Raw genomic sequence first — 18,831 nt, forward strand, 5'->3', positions numbered from 1 at the left:
GATGTGTCAAACTTTTTTAACAAATAAAAAACTCAAAAGTGGGGCGTGCAATATTATTCGGCCCCTTTGCTTTCAGTGCAGCAAACTCACTCCAGAAGTTCAGTGAGGATCTCTGAATGATCCAATGTTGTCCCAAATGACTGATGATGATAAATAGAATCCGCCTGTGTGTAATCAAGTCTCCGTATAAATGCACCTGCTCTGTGATAGTCTCGGGGTTCTGTTCAAAGTGCAGAGAGCATCATGAAGACCAAGGAACACACCAGGCAGGTCTGAGATACTGTTGTGGAGAAGTTCAAAGCCGGATTTGGATACAAAAAGATTTCCCAAGCTTTAAACATCTCAAGGAGCACTGTGCAAGCAATCATATTGAAATGGAAGGAGTATCAGACCACTGCAAATCTACCAAGACCCGGCCGTCCCTCTAAACTTTCATCTCAAACAAGGAGAAGACTGATCAGAGATGCAGCCAAGAGGCCCATGATCACTCTGGATGAACTGCAGAGATCTACACCTGAGGTGGGAGAGTCTGTCCATAGGACAACAATCAGTCGTACACTGCACAAATCTGGCCTTTATGGAAGAGTGGCAAGAAGAAAGCCATTTCTCAAAGATATCCATAAAAAGTCTCGTTTAAAGTTTGCCACAAGCCACCTGGGAGACACACCAAACATGTGGAAGAAGGTGCTCTGGTCAGATGAAACCAAAATCGAACTGTTTGGCCACAATGCAAAACGATATGTTTGGCGTAAAAGCAACACAGCTCATCAACCTGAACACATCATCCCCACTGTCAAACATGGTGGTGGCAGCATCATGGTTTGGGCCTGCAGGGACAGGGAAGATGGTCAAAATTGATGGGAAGATGGATGGGGCCAAATACAGGACCATTCTGGAAGAAAACCTGTTGGAGTCTGCAAGAGACCTGAGACTGGGACGGAGATTTATCTTCCAACAAGACAATGATCCAAAACATAAAGCCAAATCTACAATGGAACGGTTCACAAATAAACGTATCCAGGTGTTGGAATGGCCAAGTCAAAGTCCAGACCTGAATCCAATCGAGAATCTGTGGAAAGAGCTGAAGACTGCTGTTCACAAACACTCTCCATCCAACCTCACTGAGCTCGAGCTCTTTTGCAAGGAAGAATGGACAAGAATTTCAGTCTCTCAATGTGCAAAACTGATAGAGACATACCCCAAGAGACTTGCAGCTGTAATTGCAGCAAAAGGTGGTGCTACAAAGTATTAATGCAAGGGGGCCGAATAATATTGCACACCCCACTTTTCAGTTTTTTATTTGTTAAAAAAAGTTTGACACATCCAATAAATTTCATTCCACTTCACGATTGTGTCCCACTTGTTGTTGATTCTTCACAAAAAATTAAAATGTTATATCTTTATGTTTGAAGCCTGAAATGTGGCAAAAGGTTGAAAAGTTCAAGGGGGCCAAATACTTTTGCAAGGCACTGTATAATAGTCATTAAATTCATTAAAAATATATGCTGTATAATCATTACACCCTGGCAAAAGAACAGTTCAAGAATATCATCAAAAACCCCAAATTACCATAATATTCATACCCATGCTGAATATATGTAAACTTCTGACCACAACTATAAGTCACAGAAAATTACAAAATCATCCAAATGCACAATACTCAGAATTCAGTGTTATTTATTTATTTATTTAAATCCAGGTCAGCCTCAGTTAATTGGACCTTCCAAGCCAGTTGTGGCAAGAATCGGCGATGACATCACATTGCCGTGTTACCTGAATCCAGCAACGATTGATGTTACTGCCAAAACACTGGAGTGGACGAGGACAGACCTTGACCCTGTCTTTGTGTTTGTGTGGCGTGCTGGTCGGGAATTTGAAAAGACAAAACATTCATCCTACAAAGGAAGAACATCACTGTTCACTGATGAACTGAGACATGGAAACATGTCGCTGAAACTCTCCAATGTGAATCTGTCTGATAAGGGAACATATAAATGCTACATAGTAGAGATGGATGAGGAATTTTTCGTTGACCTTGTTGTTGGTAAGTAGAGGTACAGTGCATTTGGATTTGGGGTGAGAACTGTTTGAAATCTATGTAGTACAGGCTCTAAACAGAAAGAGAGCGACAGAGAGATGAATCACTTACTAAAACAAAATTTTGTCTTGAGGAATGCAAGCAAATGCATTTGATTTAATCAAATAATAATGATGTACTATTTTTTTAGTTTTTTTGTGACTTAATAAAATACATGCATAAAGACAATAATTTGATTTTAGCTTAAAAATATCATCTTGATTAAAGATCTTGCACATACGTTTGAACTTTGTTGTGAACTGGCTGTGTTTAAAAGTCAGTTCCATGGCAGGAAAAAAATCAATCCAAGATTTTGCAAATATTTAAACACCAAAGTATCACTGTCCTGTTTTTGTTTCAAAGGTTTTTGTTTTCTCTTCAGCATCAGATGTTGCCTCCTCTCCAGTTATCAGTTTAGCAGGGATTGATGTAGAGAAAGGAGAAGTGACATTAAGGTGTGAGTCTGCAGGCTGGTATGCAGAGCCTGAGCTGCTGTGGTGGGACGGTGAGGGAAACCTCCTCTCTGCTGGACCTACAGAGACCCTCAGAGGTGCTGATGGTCTCTATACTGTCAGCAGCAGAGTGACTGTGGAGAAGAGACACAGCAACAGTTTTACTTGCAGAGTTTCAGAGAAGATCATGAACCAGAACAAAGACACACACTTTCATGTTTCAGGTATACATGTTTTACATAACATATGATGTTTAGTTTGAAAATAACTCAAGTCTAATTCTTTAGAAATTCAGTGTTATTATTTGTTTTATTATTTCAGATGATTTTTTCATGTTCACACGTAGCTCTGCTGCTCCCATTATTATCGGCTTGGCTGTTAGTTTGGCTGTAAGCATCATGCTGACTTTATTTGGACTCTTTTTCATCTGGAGACAAAACAAAACAAGTAAGTCAAAAATTTATTAACCATGCTAAATAAATGTACAGTTTTCCTCAGAGGCTTCAAAGCAACAGACATGTAAAGTTGTCTAAATTACATTTAATTTGTATAAACCTCTTTCTATTTTTGTTATGAGGAAAAAAAAATATATGTATTTAGTTATTTGAAAATGATGATAATATGCTGTTACCGTCATAGAGCTCAAGAGAACATCAGATTTTCTTGTCTATGATTTTAACAGAGGTCAAGAGAGGTCACTGCGATGAAGCTGAGGAACAAGAAATGATGAACTGCTCTAAAAATGACAAAACTGAAACAGAACAAGAACAGGAGAACCTCATGAAGCAGGACATCATGCCAGTGAGTGAAATGAAAGAAACAGACAAGACAACAACACACACACACACATTGACACACTTACCCATTCATATGAATCTTGGTTTTAGAGCTGAAGAAGCCTCTTTGATGAGAGGTGAAACATGGTTTTATATTTTATAGACGTTCAGTTTCCGTTTTCCTTTTTTCTTGAGGTAAAACACATTTTATCACGCTGTGGTGGTCAGTGCTCTCTTATGCTGCTCTGTGTTTGGGAAACAGCCTGACGGACAAAATCACAAAGCATCTGAGCTGGTGAAAAAAATCAGATTGGTGTTTGGCAGAAGGCTGGACTCATTGAGTACTGTGGTAGAGAGGGGGACGTTCAGCAAAATGAAAGTTGTAATGGACGATAGCAGACACCCTCTCCACGGTCTTCTGGCTGGACTGAGGAGCAGCAGCAGCACCATATTTCAGAAGAGTCACTAAAAATACAATTCACAAGTCTGGATATTTCATAATCCAACTGAGTCTGAAATTTGTAATTCCTCTTACAATTTAAATTGTAAGAAATCAAGTAACAGAAACAGTAGTGGCAGTCAGGCAATTCCACCCCGCTCTATCCTGTCATTAATAGTTTAAATAAGCAGCACAATATGAGGACATCCTCAGATACAAAACAGAAATTCACCAACATTCAGAAATGTTCTAGTTTGTTTGCTTAGCTTTTGATTTTTTTTAATTATTATTTTGAACTGACAGCCTTACAGGTTAAAAATATTTAGATACACATTAAAGAAAGAAAGATATTGAAAAAAAAGAAATATTGTTTTATTATATATCATTTAAATTTAAACCAAATCAATTTATGTAATTAATCTGACACTTTGACCATTGTGTTTGTGACATTACAAAAACACTGACACGAGATTATCCATCCATCGTCTTTTGCTTTATATTTTACACCAGGACCAGCTCATCATCACTTTATGTTGACTTCATTTTTTTCCACAGTGCATTTTATTAGGACAAATTATTCACAGAAAAACAATGTGTTTGGTGTTTAAAGGCCTTAATGCTTGTAGATGGCAGCATTTTAAAATGTTCACATAAGAGATGTTGAAAATGTTGCAGGGCTTCAGAACACCGCTGTCTTGTAAACAAACAGCTAAAACACAACAGAAACTGTGTAACCAAATGCAGTCAGAAAAGATGAGGAGGGAAAAAATATCCTTCACCTGTAAAACCATTCCATTCCTTTTCTTCAAGTTCATTATTTCTATTAATTTTTGTGTTTATTTCAAACAACTATGGAGTTCCATCATGTAACATCTTCCTGTTTATCTTAATAAATCAGAACACAGCTCTCATCTTTCCTCTGTATTGTTTCTCCTTTCAGGTGGATCGTCTCATGGCTGAAGTAGAAAAACTCAAAGAGGAGAAGCAGCAGCTGCAAAATTTGCTTGATGCCAAAGAACAAAAGCATAAGCCTTTATTTGTAATAAATCTAGTTTCCACTCCTTTATATTTAATTTCAAACTTTGAAATAAGAGTTTAATTTTATGTTAAGATTATTAAATAGAAATTACAGAAAAAAGTTCACAGTACTTTGTGACTGAGAAATAAACTGTAGGATTTGTGTTTTATTATTTTCTTATATGAAAACTATTAAAGTCTGACCATTGTGTTTGTCACAAAGTGGACTGAAAATTTGACAAAGATTACAAAAACACTGACACTAGATTATCCATCCATCCATGTCTTCTGCTTTATCTTTTTCAGGGTCCCAGTGTGAGGTTGATGGATCTGATCACAGCTACCACAGGCTCAGAGGCAGGGTGACACCAGATTATAACTGATTTCATGTTTATATTCTACATTGGCTGATCACTTCAACACAAGAAATCATAAAAATGCATTTGTGTTAAAACACAATGTTTTGACCAGTGTTTCAGTGAGAGTAGTTATCACTGACATCAGTTTCACTGTGTATCTCTTAGTTGGAGAAAAACCAGGAAGCTGACAACAATCTGAAGGACACTGAAGAACTGAACCAGCAACTGGAGAAGAAGGATGCAGAGATCAGAGAGCTGAAGAAACAAGTAAACACACACAGACACACAAATTTCCACCATGTCAGGACTTTGTTGAATCACATGTATGTAGAGCAGCATCATCCTAAACCTAACAAAGAAATAAATAGATTTATATCCATTCATTTATTTCTATTTTGTCCTCAAAGAAGTCACAAAGCCAAACTCCAGATTTATGAAGCAGCAGTGAAATGAGTGATGAACAAACACACTGCCAAACAACAGACACATCCACACAATGTGCCACAGCTAAATGAAAGGCTGCCTGCAGGAACCACTGAAAGCATTCAGCAATCATGTTGAAGAAAGTCTGACACTCCTAATGACTGACAGCACTAACTCTACACATCCATCAGCTTACAGTGAAGACAGAAACACAATCAGTTCAAGTTCTCATCAGAATTTAAAAGAAAGCTTAAAATGTTTTTTTAAGATATCATAAAAGTATCTCAGCAGAGGTAACAGATTCAAAAGTGCCAACAAGGATCTTTTAATCTGTTTAAGCAATTTTCACAACATTTGTTAAAGTGATGGATAATAAGAAACACATACTTTTGTCCAATTAAATAATTGACTAAAATAAATAAATAATTATAAAAATAGTCTCTTGTGCACTCATGTCTGCTACTTCATTACAAATTGTTTGCATTGAGGCAACAGGAAACTGAAATATTGGAATCATTGTGAAGAGTGTTGCTGAGAATAGTTACTGTTGACATCAGTTTGCTTTTGTGTGTCTGTTTGTTAGCTGGACAAAAACCAGGAAGGTGACAAGAAGATGAAGGAGGAAATTGGAAAACTGAGAGAGGAACTGGAGAGGAAATCATCACGTGACAAAGACACAGTAAAACAGGTAAATGCACACAGACACACAAACACACACAAGTTTTAAACCCTTCAGTGCTTCACTGAGTCACAGTCATTCATGAGGCTGTAACTGGAGATCATCAACATTTCACTGAGATTAACGTTTGAAACTTCAGCTGCTTCTGTGATTCATGCAAAAAAGAAAGCAAACAAAGTCTCCTCCAACATTATGGCACCAACTTAATTTGATTAGGTTACAATAGCAGCTTTTAGCTCTTTGTTCAGTGTGTGTAATATTTTAGCAGCTCTTAGCAAACACTGTTTCTCATCAGCCGGTCTTTGACACTAACTTACTGCAGTAAGAAATAAATAGTAAAACCAAAGCCATCGATCCAAACAGTCAATAAAAATACAAATCACACCTCTGATATTTCACAAAGTAAGTGTGTGAAAATTGTAACTGTGATAAAATAAATTAGTGAAAGAGTAGTGGCAGTCAATCAAGTCCATTTCACCCTGTCCTGTCATTAAACTTTGAAACAAACAACATGAATCATGGACATCCTCAGACACAAAACAGAGAAATTCACCAACATTCAAAAAGTTTCTAATTTGTTTGTCTTTTGATTTTTTTAATGACAGATTTATTTAATGTTAAAAATATTTAGATATAAATTAAAGTATGAAAGAAAGAATTTCATGATGAGAAAACATAGTGAAGAATTTATTTATTTAGTAACTTGCAGCTTTATTTAAATATAAACCAAATCAATTTATGTAATTAATCTGACAGCTGAAAGTGAAAATATCTGAATAACAGGACAGAGAGCGAGCACTCCAACATAAAGAGCTGGTGTTGAATTATTTAGAACTTTGCTCTTTTTTTTGAAATGCTGATGATGGACTTTCTTTAAATAGGGACATTTGTATGAACCAACGAAAGGACTACAGTATTAGAAAGTAATCTACTTTGAAATGTCACAGTTATGGGAACCTTTAAAGGTTAAAACTGAAGCACTTATAAATTAAAGGTTAAATTATCCCTGTGCAGTTCTGCTGGTAAGGAATTCCACATTGATCCCAAAAGTAGAAAAATCAGATTTTTCTTTTTTTAAATAATGGGTTTGAAAATTAAATTTACAGTTTCAGTTGGATGCTTCTCATGTTTCTTTGCCACAAACTCAAAGTTACAAAACAGTGAAGGTTTTACTGAAAACAACAAAATGTCGACAAACTTCCCAGAAGGAGTTTATTCTCTGCTGCTCCTCTCTACAGAGAAGGAGCTACAACTTTGTTCCATACTGATGTTAAAGCAGAAAGATAGAGGTTCACTTATACATTAAAAGTTGACCTCTGAACTATTTAAAAACAACAAAACAAAACAAAAACAAACAAACAGGGTTGCTGGATCTGATCCCAGCTACCACAGGCTCAGAGGCAGGGTGACACCAGATTATAAATGATTTAATGTTTATTTTACTGGCCAATGAATTCGACACTTGAGATGCAAGAAATCATAAAAATGTATTTGTATTAAAACACAATGTTTTGATAGAAAACTTTTTTTTAGCATGTTGAACAGTATTTCAGAGAGATCAGTTATCACTGACATCTGTTTCACTGTGTGTCTGTTAGCTGATGAAGCTGAAGGAAACTGAAGAACTGAACCAGCAACTGAAGAAGAAGGATGCAGAGATCAGAGAGCTGAAGAAACAAGTAAACACACACAATTCAATTCAATTCAATTTTATTTATATAGCGCCAAATCACACACAGATATCATAAGATATCATAAAAGTATCTCAGCAGAGGTAACACATTGAAAAGTGCCAACAAGGATCTATTAATCTGTTTAAGCAATTTTCATAACATTTGTTAAAGTGATGGATAATAAGAAACACATACTTTTGTCAAATTAAATAATTGACTAAAATAAATAATTATAAAAAGAGGGTTTTGTACACTTATGTCTGAAAATCCAGTACAAATTGTTTGCATTGAGGCAACAGGAAACTGAAATATTGGAATCATTGTGAAGTGTGTTGCTGAGAATAGTTACTGTTGACATCAGTTTGCTTTTGTGTGTCTGTTTGTTAGCTGGACAAAAACCAGGAAGCTGACAAGAAAATGGAGGAAATTGGAAAACTGAAATTCCAACTGGAGAGGAAATCATCACGTGACAAAGAAACAGTAAAACAGGTAAATGCACACAGACACACAAACAAAAACGTTTTACCATCTTTATTTATGAAGGACTTTAAAACAACCACAGCTGTCACAAAGTGCTGTACATTAAAACATGCAGATATATAAATAAATAACAATTAAATAACTCTTACAGGTTTAAAAATAACCCTACAGTTTAAAACTCAGTCTCTTTGGGGTCAAAGCCAAAGAAAAGAGATGGTTTTAAGGCAAACTTTAAAAGTGGACAGTGAAGGGACCTCTCTAACCTGCAAAGGAAAGTCATCCCATAACTTAGGACCAGTGATAGAGAAAGCCCTGACCCCTCTGAGCTTCCTTCTTGATCTCAGTACCTCCAGGAGCAGCTGGTCTGCTGTCCTGAGAGACCAACAAGGTCTGTAGGAGTGAAGAAGCTCAGAGAGGTAAGGTGGGGCAAGATTGTGCAAAGATTTAAAAACAAACATAAGAATTTTAAAATGAATCCTAAAATATTCAGGCAACCAGTGAAGTGAGGCCAGGACAGAGGTCATGTGACCTCTCTTTTGAGTTCCTGTCAAAAGTCACGCAGCAGCATTTTGAACCAGCTGCAGACGTGAGAGCAGCGACTGACTGACTCCAAATACAGAGTTACAGTAATGCAGTCGAGATTAAACAACAGCATCGATCACTGTTTCAAAGTGCTGCATAGAAAGAAACAGTTTTACTGATGTTAGTAAATGATAAAGACTGGAATAAACCACGACTAGTTTTCAACACTTCAGTTCTTCACTGACTCACAATCAATCATGAGGCTGTAACTGGAGATTATGAACATTTCACTGAGAGAACAGCTGCTTCTGTGATTCATGCAAAAAACAATACAAACAGGTGCCTGGGCGGCTTAGTGGTGAAGCCGGCGACCACATACATATGCTGCGTTGCGGTCCGGGCAGCGCGGGTCTGAGTCCCGGCATGTCGCCAATCTGGCCGCATGTCCTCCCCTGTATCTTTCCCCCATACCCTGTCTCCATCCACTGCTCATAAAAGCCACTGTGGCCAAAATTTGTCACACACACACACACACACACACACACACACACACACACACACACACACACACACACACACACACACACACACACACAACCACACTAATCTGCATGTCTCTTTCTCTCAGTCAGAGTCGAGCAAGCTACACAAACCAAAGCTTGATGAATTTCTGAGACATTTCTCTGAGAATCAGAGCAGCTCAGCCAATCGCAGCTCAATGAGTGGTGACATCATTCTGGAAGAGGTCGACAGACATGGCCACTATCTCTGTCTCAAAAACATTTCCAGTGAGGTAATGCTGCTTACATGCTGATGAGTACTGCCTTAGCACGAGCAGTTTGATTGTAGATGTAAAAAAAAAATCCAAAACAAAAAGATACGACAGAAAGACATAAATCACACTTTGGATTCAACGCACGCTGAACTTTGTTGATATTATTGGTTGTTTTTGTTTGTTTGTTTTCATATTCTCCTCATTCTCTCTTGCAGGATACATTGATGGCTGGTTGGGAGTTAAAACTACAAATCAACAAAAACCAATCCATAACATACAAATTTAAAGTAAACTATACACTGAGAGCTGGGCGGGCACTCACTGTGAGTCTCTGTGTTACTAGATTTTTCTTTCAGTCTCTCTTATTTGTTTTCATTTGGACATCTGTGACCTTTTTATTGGCTCCATCTACAGTTACGGAGACCAGCTACCAGAAACCCAAATACTGACAATGATGACCTGATCTGGATGGACCTGGAGAACTGGAGCCCTGAAGACAACCAAAAGATCAGCCTCATCAGCAACACTGGAGAGGAACACAGACTAAAGTGATGCTTTGTAAAAACAAGGACACACATGAATTCATCAGAATAAAATTCTTTTAACACACATTGAACAATATTTTTGTGTCTCTTTCTCTTATATGTCCTTTATTGTCTAATTATTGTTAGTGTTTGTTTAAAAACAGGTAATATGTTAATAGGTTTAAAATGCCCATTTGAATTGTCATGTTAAAACAAGCAGATTTCTAACAGCACTTTAAAATGACTGAGTGATTGAGGAGGTCTTACATGAAAAGGCAGATTATTAGGAGCTGCCACCCTAAAGGCTCTGTCACCTCTGCTTTACAGCCTGAATCTGTGAACTGTCAAAGAGCAGTTGGTCTGTAGAGCTCAGGGCTCTTGTAGGACTGCAGGGTTTGAAAAGTTCACTTAACGAAGGTGGCACCAAATCACTGAGACTCTTAAAAACAAGTTATATGATGTTAAACTGAATCGTGAGAGGGCCTGGAACCAAGTTTAGGAAGGTCAACACTGGTGTGATGTGATCAGGCTGTTTACTTCCTGTCAACAGGTAAACAAAATACAACAGTACAATACACAGTTTGTATTTATTTGTAGAAGTGATCAAGGCCAGCATGCAAATAAATACACTTAATAAAGGAGTGAATTACTCTCTCAAAGTCATGTGGGGAGAAGTACTGAGGAGCCTTAATTGAAAAAAATCTTATTTTAACAAAAAAAATTTAAAAGCACAGTCAGAAATCACACCAAGGATCCTTGAAACCAGGTGACAGAAGTTAAAAGACCAAAGACACTTTTTAAGATTTTTTTTTTTTTTTGCATTAAGGAAGTTCAAAATAATCCATCGATGATGCAGTATTTGACAGAGATGTGTGTGACACTGTGAAAATGAATATAGGCACAGTATATATCACATCTGTAATTCTGTGCAGATATAATGAAGCAGAAAGGCAGCAGTGCAGCAGGAGGCTGACTTGATAATCTGTCTGTATATCAGCTTTTTTTTTTCTTTTTTATTACAGAGTTAGTTGAGGGACGCTTCTAAAAACAGACACGTTCTCGAGTGGTTTGTATTCATTAACCTCAGTTTCAGCATCTAAAACAAAGCACAGAACACGTGCTGAGTAACTGATACCTGGTATTTTAAAAATAGTTCAGCAGCAGGTCAGTGAGCTACTGTGTGGGTTTAACCCTTTGACTGCCTGTGAGAAGGTTTCACAGCGTTCACTGTGAGCATGAATGTGTCACACAAAGATGTTTAATCACTTAAACCCACCTGAACAAGAGTTTTCAGTTTACTGATGAGGTGAGGTTAAATAACCTTCTCAAATAATGTCTGTGGTTGTTATTAATCAGTTATTTTTGTATATTATTGTTGTGTTATTTTTATGAAAGTCTAAGTTTCCCGCAGTGAAGAAGTCCCAGCAGCAGCAGCAGCAGAGCCACCATCACCACAGTGAAAACAGTCCTCAGGATGAGGTAAATTTGAGTCGAGCGGTCTGTGAAGGCTGCGCTCCCTTTGTGAAGGGCTGCAAACATAAGAGAATATCTCTCCTGTAACACTGTTACAATATTAACAGTAAGAAATATCATGTCCCCAAAGGTTTGCCATGTTTTACCTGTGACAGCCAGCCAGCTCTCTGGTGATTCACCAGCATCAGAGATGCTGCACTTGTACCGTCCTTCATTAGCTGTGGACACACTGTGGATCATCATGTCTCCTGTTGTGCTGTTCCCTATGAGGACTCCATCTTTATAGAAATCAGCGTGGAGCTGGGAGGAAGTGGACTTGTTCCTGCAGCTCAGAGTCACACAGTGACCCTCCAACACAGCAAAGACGGGACTCTCCAGGATCACGGAGCCAGCTGAGAGAAAAAGAAAGGTTTTCATTTGCAGTCACGCTCTCACAGATTTATAGAAATTCTGAGTTACCAGTGACAGTGATGTTGACAGTGCTGCTTCTCTCTCCTCCTTCAGTCTCACACCAATATTTTCCACTGTCTGCTTGATAGGCTCTATGAATGGTGCAGTATGCTGTTGAGCTCTGCTTCATGTCACATGCTGAAAGAAATCCCTCAGTATTCCTGACCCCGCGTAACTGAGCAGAACCATCGGGAGCGTCACAGTGAAAAGAAAGAGACTCGTACTGAAAAAGCTGCAGTCTGTCTGGAACGATGTGAAAACCTGCATCTGAGACACAAACACAGAGAAACTCAAAACTCTGAAACTTCCAGGACAAAAACAAACAGATTTCTATCATAGAGATCACAAAATTGATACAATTTATCAAAAGGAACAAAATAAACTAATTCAACAGGTTTGTACAGTATATCAAAACTGCTATTGAAGATAAATTTTGACACAGTATAAAGTCAATTAATGATGAGAAAAAAGTGTAAAAGTCTGGGAACAAATTATTGCTACTTACTGCTGTCCTGTGTACATGCATTCAGCAGAATCAACATAACCATGTCTGCATACACAAAGGCAAAAAAAATAAAAAATCAAACAACTACATATTAGATTAAAGTGAAGCCAAACCTGAAAAGATGAAGTTAGGACACACGTGTTCGGTACTCACACAGTCTGTGGAGAGCTCCCACCTCCATGTTGACCTGCTGCTGACTGACAGAGTATCATACTGCAGTACTGCATACTGTACATGACAACTTCTTCTTCCTGCCAGACTCACACTCATCCATATAGCTGTATTCTGCAGCCATCAGCAACAACAGATACAACACTGATTATGTCAGATTATGTTATGTCTTGAAAAATATTGTTGTTTTAACAAGATTAAAAATTTCTTGTACTTCTAAAGGCATAACAGATCTCTTTCTCTGAGTGATGAACATAGTTATGGAGTTATATAAATACAGGTATACTGCCAAATCCCATGATATAGCAAAAGCTCTGCAATACTGAATTAGAGACATAAAAAAAAAGCGATACAATGACGCTGCAATAAGTGAACGACTGTACATCATTATATCTCAGTGTAGTCAATACAGATATCAAATGATTGCAAGTACTGCAAAATTTTACATGGTTGCAGTGATTGAGTCAATACAGTCACCTGTGCTCAGTATGAATTTTCCAGGTCAAAAAAATCAGAACATACACAACATTAAAAGATAAATAGTAACATTTTGCCAAATATTGCTCCTGATGATGTCACAGTCACACCCCTGTAAGAGCTTTGAGTTCATCTAACCAGCTGCTCTTACAGAGGCCTAAAGCTAGACTAGAACAGAGAGGTGATCGAGCTTTTGCAGCAGCACCACCAAAGCTGTGGAACGATCTACCTCTCCATAAATGCACAGCTCAGACGATACACACATTTAAATCTTTACCAAAAACACATTTCTTTTCCTTGGCATTTGGCTGCAGTGCTTCCTCCTTTTAGACGATTGCTTTTTATGGTATTTGTTTTAAATGTTTTATGTTTAAATGTTTAATGTTGTTATTTTATGTTATTTATTGTCTTTTTATGTTTTTATTTATTTATTTTTATTTTTTATTTGAGTATAGTCCTTGGGGGTTATAGATCTTGTACAGACCTTTGGTCAACGTCGTTGTTTTACAGTGTGCCATATAAATAAATTTGACTTGACTTGATGATGGCTCCCACTAAGTCATGCAGGGCCTCTGCTCATTGCTTGGTTTGTAGATTGTGACTGAGTTGTTTTATGACACCAATCTGTTATTTGGCAATACTTTCAAAGTCCAATGATTCACTTATTACATGAAACAGAGCAACTTACGGTCTCGAACCTGTTACTGCCTTTTCATTTCAAACAATGGACTGCAAACAACAGGTATGTGATTTTTACTATTGCCTTTTCATGCATTGTTTAACTAGTAGGAGTTTAAAGTGGGTTTGCATTCAACTGTCTCATTATTTTTATTAACTTTAGAAACCTGTTAACTTTAGCAACAACTCAAGAGGTTATTGAAGATTTTTTGTTTGACACATTTTATCACGCTGTGGTGGTCAGTGCTCTCTTTTATGCTGCTCTGTGTTGGGGAAACAGCCTGACAGCCAAAATCACAAAGCAGCTGAGCTGGTGAAAAAAGCCAGCTCGGTGCTTGGCAGAAGGCTGGATTCACTGAGTAATGTGGTAGAGAGTGGGACGTTCAGCAAAATGAAAGCCATAATGGACGATAGCAAGCACCCTCTCCACAGCCTGGCTGGACTGAGGAGCAGCAGCAGTGGCAGATGGCTCCTCCACTGTGTTTCGGATTTGGGCTGTTCAGAAGGTCCCAACCCTCAGATTCACATCTCTCACTCAGACACATTTTGCTTCCTGCTACAATCTTTTATCCTGTTTTTACTGTATTTTTATTCCCTATTTTTAACATAATTTCATCCATTCATTTATCTAATCATTTTTATTATCAAATTGTTATTATTAACCAATTACTGTATTAATGAATTTATTTATTATTTACAAAGTGTTAATTTTATTTTGCTAATTGTTTTCCCTAATATTATTAATTATATAATGTAATCATCTACTCAATTTATGTATGTATGTATGTTTGTATTTATGATCATGACTTGAGGGATGTTTGTTTTTCAATTGAGTTGCTGGATATTTGAATTTCCTCTCTCTCATATCCTTCCCTACTCCTTCAAAGTTCTTGAGGAATTCCAGCAGTGAGGAGCAAAGGAGGAAGGAGGCTGAGAATGAAGCTGAATCCATGAGGAAAAAGGTGTGTGTGTCTATTGTCAGTCCAGCGCATTGTTACATCTCTGCTCTGTGATGTTGTCATGAAGAAGAATCAAGAAGCTAAGAATTAAAGAATTAAGAAATAAATAATAAACTCAAAGCCATATTTCAGAAGAGTCACTAAAAATACAAATCACAAGTCTGGATATTTCATAATTCAACTGAGTCTGAAATGTGTAATTCCTAATAGGGTATAAATTGTAAGAAATCAAGTAACAGAAACAGTAGTGGTAATCAATCAGTCCCACCCCACTCTATCCTCTCATTAAAAATTTAAATAAGCAGAAGAGTACGAGGACATCCTCAGATACAAAACAGAGAAATTCACCAACATTCAAAAATGTTCTAGTTTGTTTGCTCTGCTTTTGACTTTTTTTTAAATTATTTTGAACTGACAGCCTTACAGGTTAAAAATATTTAGATACAAATTAAAGTAAGAAAGAAAGAAACTAAAAAAATGAGAATTGTTTTATTATATATTATTTAAATATAAAACAAATCAATTTATTTAATAATCTGACACTTGAAAGTGAAAATATCTGAATAATAGGAAAAAAATTGAGAGTAAACAGTTGCAGTTTGAAGAGAGTTTGTACTTCAACATAAATAGCTTGTGCTGAAAGTGTTTTGAACTTTGCTGGTACTTTGGAAATGCTGAAAATGGACTTTCTTCATTATTTATGAATTTTTTTAAGTGTCATTCCAAGAGAAAATTGTAGAAGCTTTTTATTGAACTCACACTTACTGCATTTGTTTCAGTTAACAATACATAAAAATGAATCTGACTTTACTTTTAGTGTTTTCCTTTATAACAGGACATTTGTATGAAACCAATCATGAACCTTTATGTGAACCTTTAAATCAGAATAAACAAAGCTGTGATATAATATAAATCTAAAGGTTCAGCATCAGCACAGCTTAAAACCAAGGCACTCAGAAATCAAAAGTTAAATTATCCCATCCAGTTCTGCTGGTATGGAATTCCACATTGATCCCAAAAGTAGAAAAATCTTATGTTTCTTTTTTTTTAAAATGATGGTTTAGAAAATTAAATTTACAGTTTCAGTTGGATGCTCCTCATGTTTCTGTGCCACAAACTCAAAGTTACTAAACAGTGAAGGTTTTACTGAAAATAACAAAATGTCCACAAACTGCCCAGAATGAGTTTATTACTGTGAATGCTGCAAAGCATTGTGCTATTACTTTTCTTTTTTGTAACCTTTATACTTTTTAAGATATTGAACTTTTTATAATCTTCATTTTTGCCATTCAAAATGAATGGGGAAGTTTCAAATCCTTTTCAAATCCTTTCAGGTTTTAAAAGCTAATAACTTCAGCATACATTCAGCTAGTAAAACAATTTAAGCTTTAAAATGAAGCCGAGCCTTTCATCTATTCAGCTATTACTTGGTGTTTTAAAATCTTTTACGGTTTAAGCACAGTGAGCATTTAAGTTTAAGGTGGTTTTTCAGCCGTTTCAGAGTTTATAATGGTTGTGTATTGCGTTTGCTAGAGTGGGAGCCTGATTAGTAGAGTGGAAGACTTCAAAACTTTCAGGTGGAAAATCTATTTTTAAACTGCCACTGTGTCCACACTCTTTGCGCTACAGCCATTATTTTATGCTCAAAATGTAGAGCTGCTTCTCTACTTTCCAACAATGTGTCTCTAAACCCTGTCAAATGTACACTTTTTAAACGGTAAGTGTTCAAACAGAGGGAGTACCTTCCAACTCCTTCATTAACCTCCATAGTAATTTCAGAGAGCTGATTTTCTCCAAAGCAGAAATGAGCACCTTTTATAAACTGCTCCCACGGCCACACTTTTGAGCCCAGGAAAATAAAAATGACACCACTGTTTAGTGCAGGTCCTTGTGACGCTCACAGTTCAAAAATGACTTTGATAGGAGCTACGGTTTTTGACTTAGAAGCAGTTATTTGACAGGTGCGCCGAGGCAAATTTGACAGAGTGCATGCATCTCAACAGGTAAACAGTGCACCTGGCAGGTGTTTTCAATTAGCGCATTTACAAGCATTCAGCTTGGCAGAGCTCTCCAATATGTATGCTTGAAAACCTCACTGCTTGTGCGACACTACTGTTGACTCAGTGGTAGAAAAGGGGAGCATCAATGCACAAAAAGCGGACAGAGCAGGTTCAAGTCCCACTTTACTGCAAACTTTAAAAATTTTCCATTGAGCATTCATTCACCAGCTCAAACTCTTTCAGCCAGATTTAAGCTCTTTGGAGCATTTCCTGGCATTTCAGCTAGAGACACCATTTAGGCTTTAAAATAAAGCCAAGCCTTTCAGCTGTTCAGCTATTCAGCAGTTCAGCAGTTCAGCTGTTGAAGCTCATTCAGCAAATAAAGATTCAGCTCTTTGAAGCATTTCTTAGCATTTCAGCTGCAATCTTTCAGCTTGCAGCATTCACAGTGCATTTTCTTCAGGAAATGCTTTTTCTAGTTCTCTGCTGCTCCTCTCTACAGAGATGGAGCTATAATGTTGCTCCACACTGATGTGAAAGCAGAAAGATAGAGGTTCACTCATACATGAACAGCTGACCTCTGAACTATTTAAAAACAACAAAACAAACACAAACAACTATGGAGTTCCATCATGTAACATCTTCCTGTTTATCTTAATAAATCAGAACACAGCTCTCATCTTTCCTCTGTATTGTTTCTCCTTTCAGGTGGATCGTCTCATGGCTGAAGTAGAAAAACTCAAAGAGGCAAATGCCCCAAAACTAAGGATAAATGTAAATTTTTGTGTGCGTCTTGTTATATTTTTACTTCATTTTTTTTTTTTTTTATTAAAATAAAATTTTTAGACTTTCACGCATATAAAAAAAAAAAAAAAAGAAAAACTCAAAGAGGAGAAGCTGCAACTGCAACATTTGCTTGATGCCAAAGAACAAAAGCATAACATTTCATTGGTATTAACTCTATGTGCCACTCCTTTATTTTTAATTTCAAACTTTGAAATAAGAGATTAATTTTATGTTAAGATTATTAAATAGAAATTACAGAAAAAAAGTTCACAGTAGTTTGTGACTAAGAAATAAACTGTAGTATTTGTGTTTTATTATTTTCTTTTATGAAAATTATTAAAGTCTGACCATTGTGTTTGACACAAAGTGAACTAAAAATTTGACAAAGATTACAAAAACACTGACACCAGATTATCCATCCATCCATCCATGTATGTATTGTCTTCTGCTTTATCCTTTTCAGGGTCACGGGTGGGGTTGATGAATCTGATCCCAGCTACCACAGCCTCAGAGGCAGGGTGACACCAGATTATAAATGATTTAATGTTTATATTCTACATTGGCCGATCAGTTCAACACTTAAGATGCAAGAAATCATAAAATTGTATTTGTGTTAAAACGCAATGTTTTAATACAAAACATTTTTTTTAGCAGTTTGAACAGTGTTTCAGAGAGATCAATTATCACTGACATCAGTTTCACTGTGTGTCTGTTAGCTGGAGAATATCCAGGAAGCTGCCAAGAAGCTGCAGGAATATAATGAAGTGAATCAGAAACTGAAGCAGCACCAGGCAGAGCTCAGAGAGCTGGACAAACTAGTAAACACACACACACACACACACACACACACACACACACACACACACACACACACACACACATTTCCACCATGTCAGGACTTTGTTGAATCACATCTATGTACAACAACCTCATCATAAACCTTATAAAGAAGTAAAGAAATTTACATATTTTTTTTCTATTTTGTCCCCAAAAGAAGTCACAAACCCAAACTCCAGATTTATGAAGCAGCAGTGAAATGAGTGATGAACAAACACACTGCCAAACAACAGACACATCCACACAATGTGCCACAGCTAAATGAAAGGCTGCCTGCAGGAACCACTGAAAGCATTCAG

The 18,831-nt window shown here is 36.9% G+C and overlaps 1 protein-coding gene across 1 annotated transcript; it reads right to left on the bottom strand.

Moving 5' to 3' along the window:
• Positions 1-9,659: 9,659 nt before the first annotated feature.
• LOC115796660 (high affinity immunoglobulin gamma Fc receptor I-like) lies at positions 9,660-12,805 on the bottom strand. The gene is made up of 5 exons (XM_030753021.1): positions 12,778-12,805; positions 12,129-12,386; positions 11,816-12,061; positions 11,596-11,713; positions 9,660-9,723 (listed from the first exon to the last, which is right to left on the bottom strand). The coding sequence occupies exons 1-5, from the start codon at positions 12,803-12,805 to the stop codon at positions 9,660-9,662; spliced, it is 714 nt and encodes a 237-aa protein (XP_030608881.1).
• Positions 12,806-18,831: the final 6,026 nt, after the last annotated feature.

This window comes from Archocentrus centrarchus, chromosome 18 (assembly GCF_007364275.1).
Source record: "Archocentrus centrarchus isolate MPI-CPG fArcCen1 chromosome 18, fArcCen1, whole genome shotgun sequence".
Taxonomy (NCBI): Eukaryota; Metazoa; Chordata; class Actinopteri; order Cichliformes; family Cichlidae; genus Archocentrus; species Archocentrus centrarchus.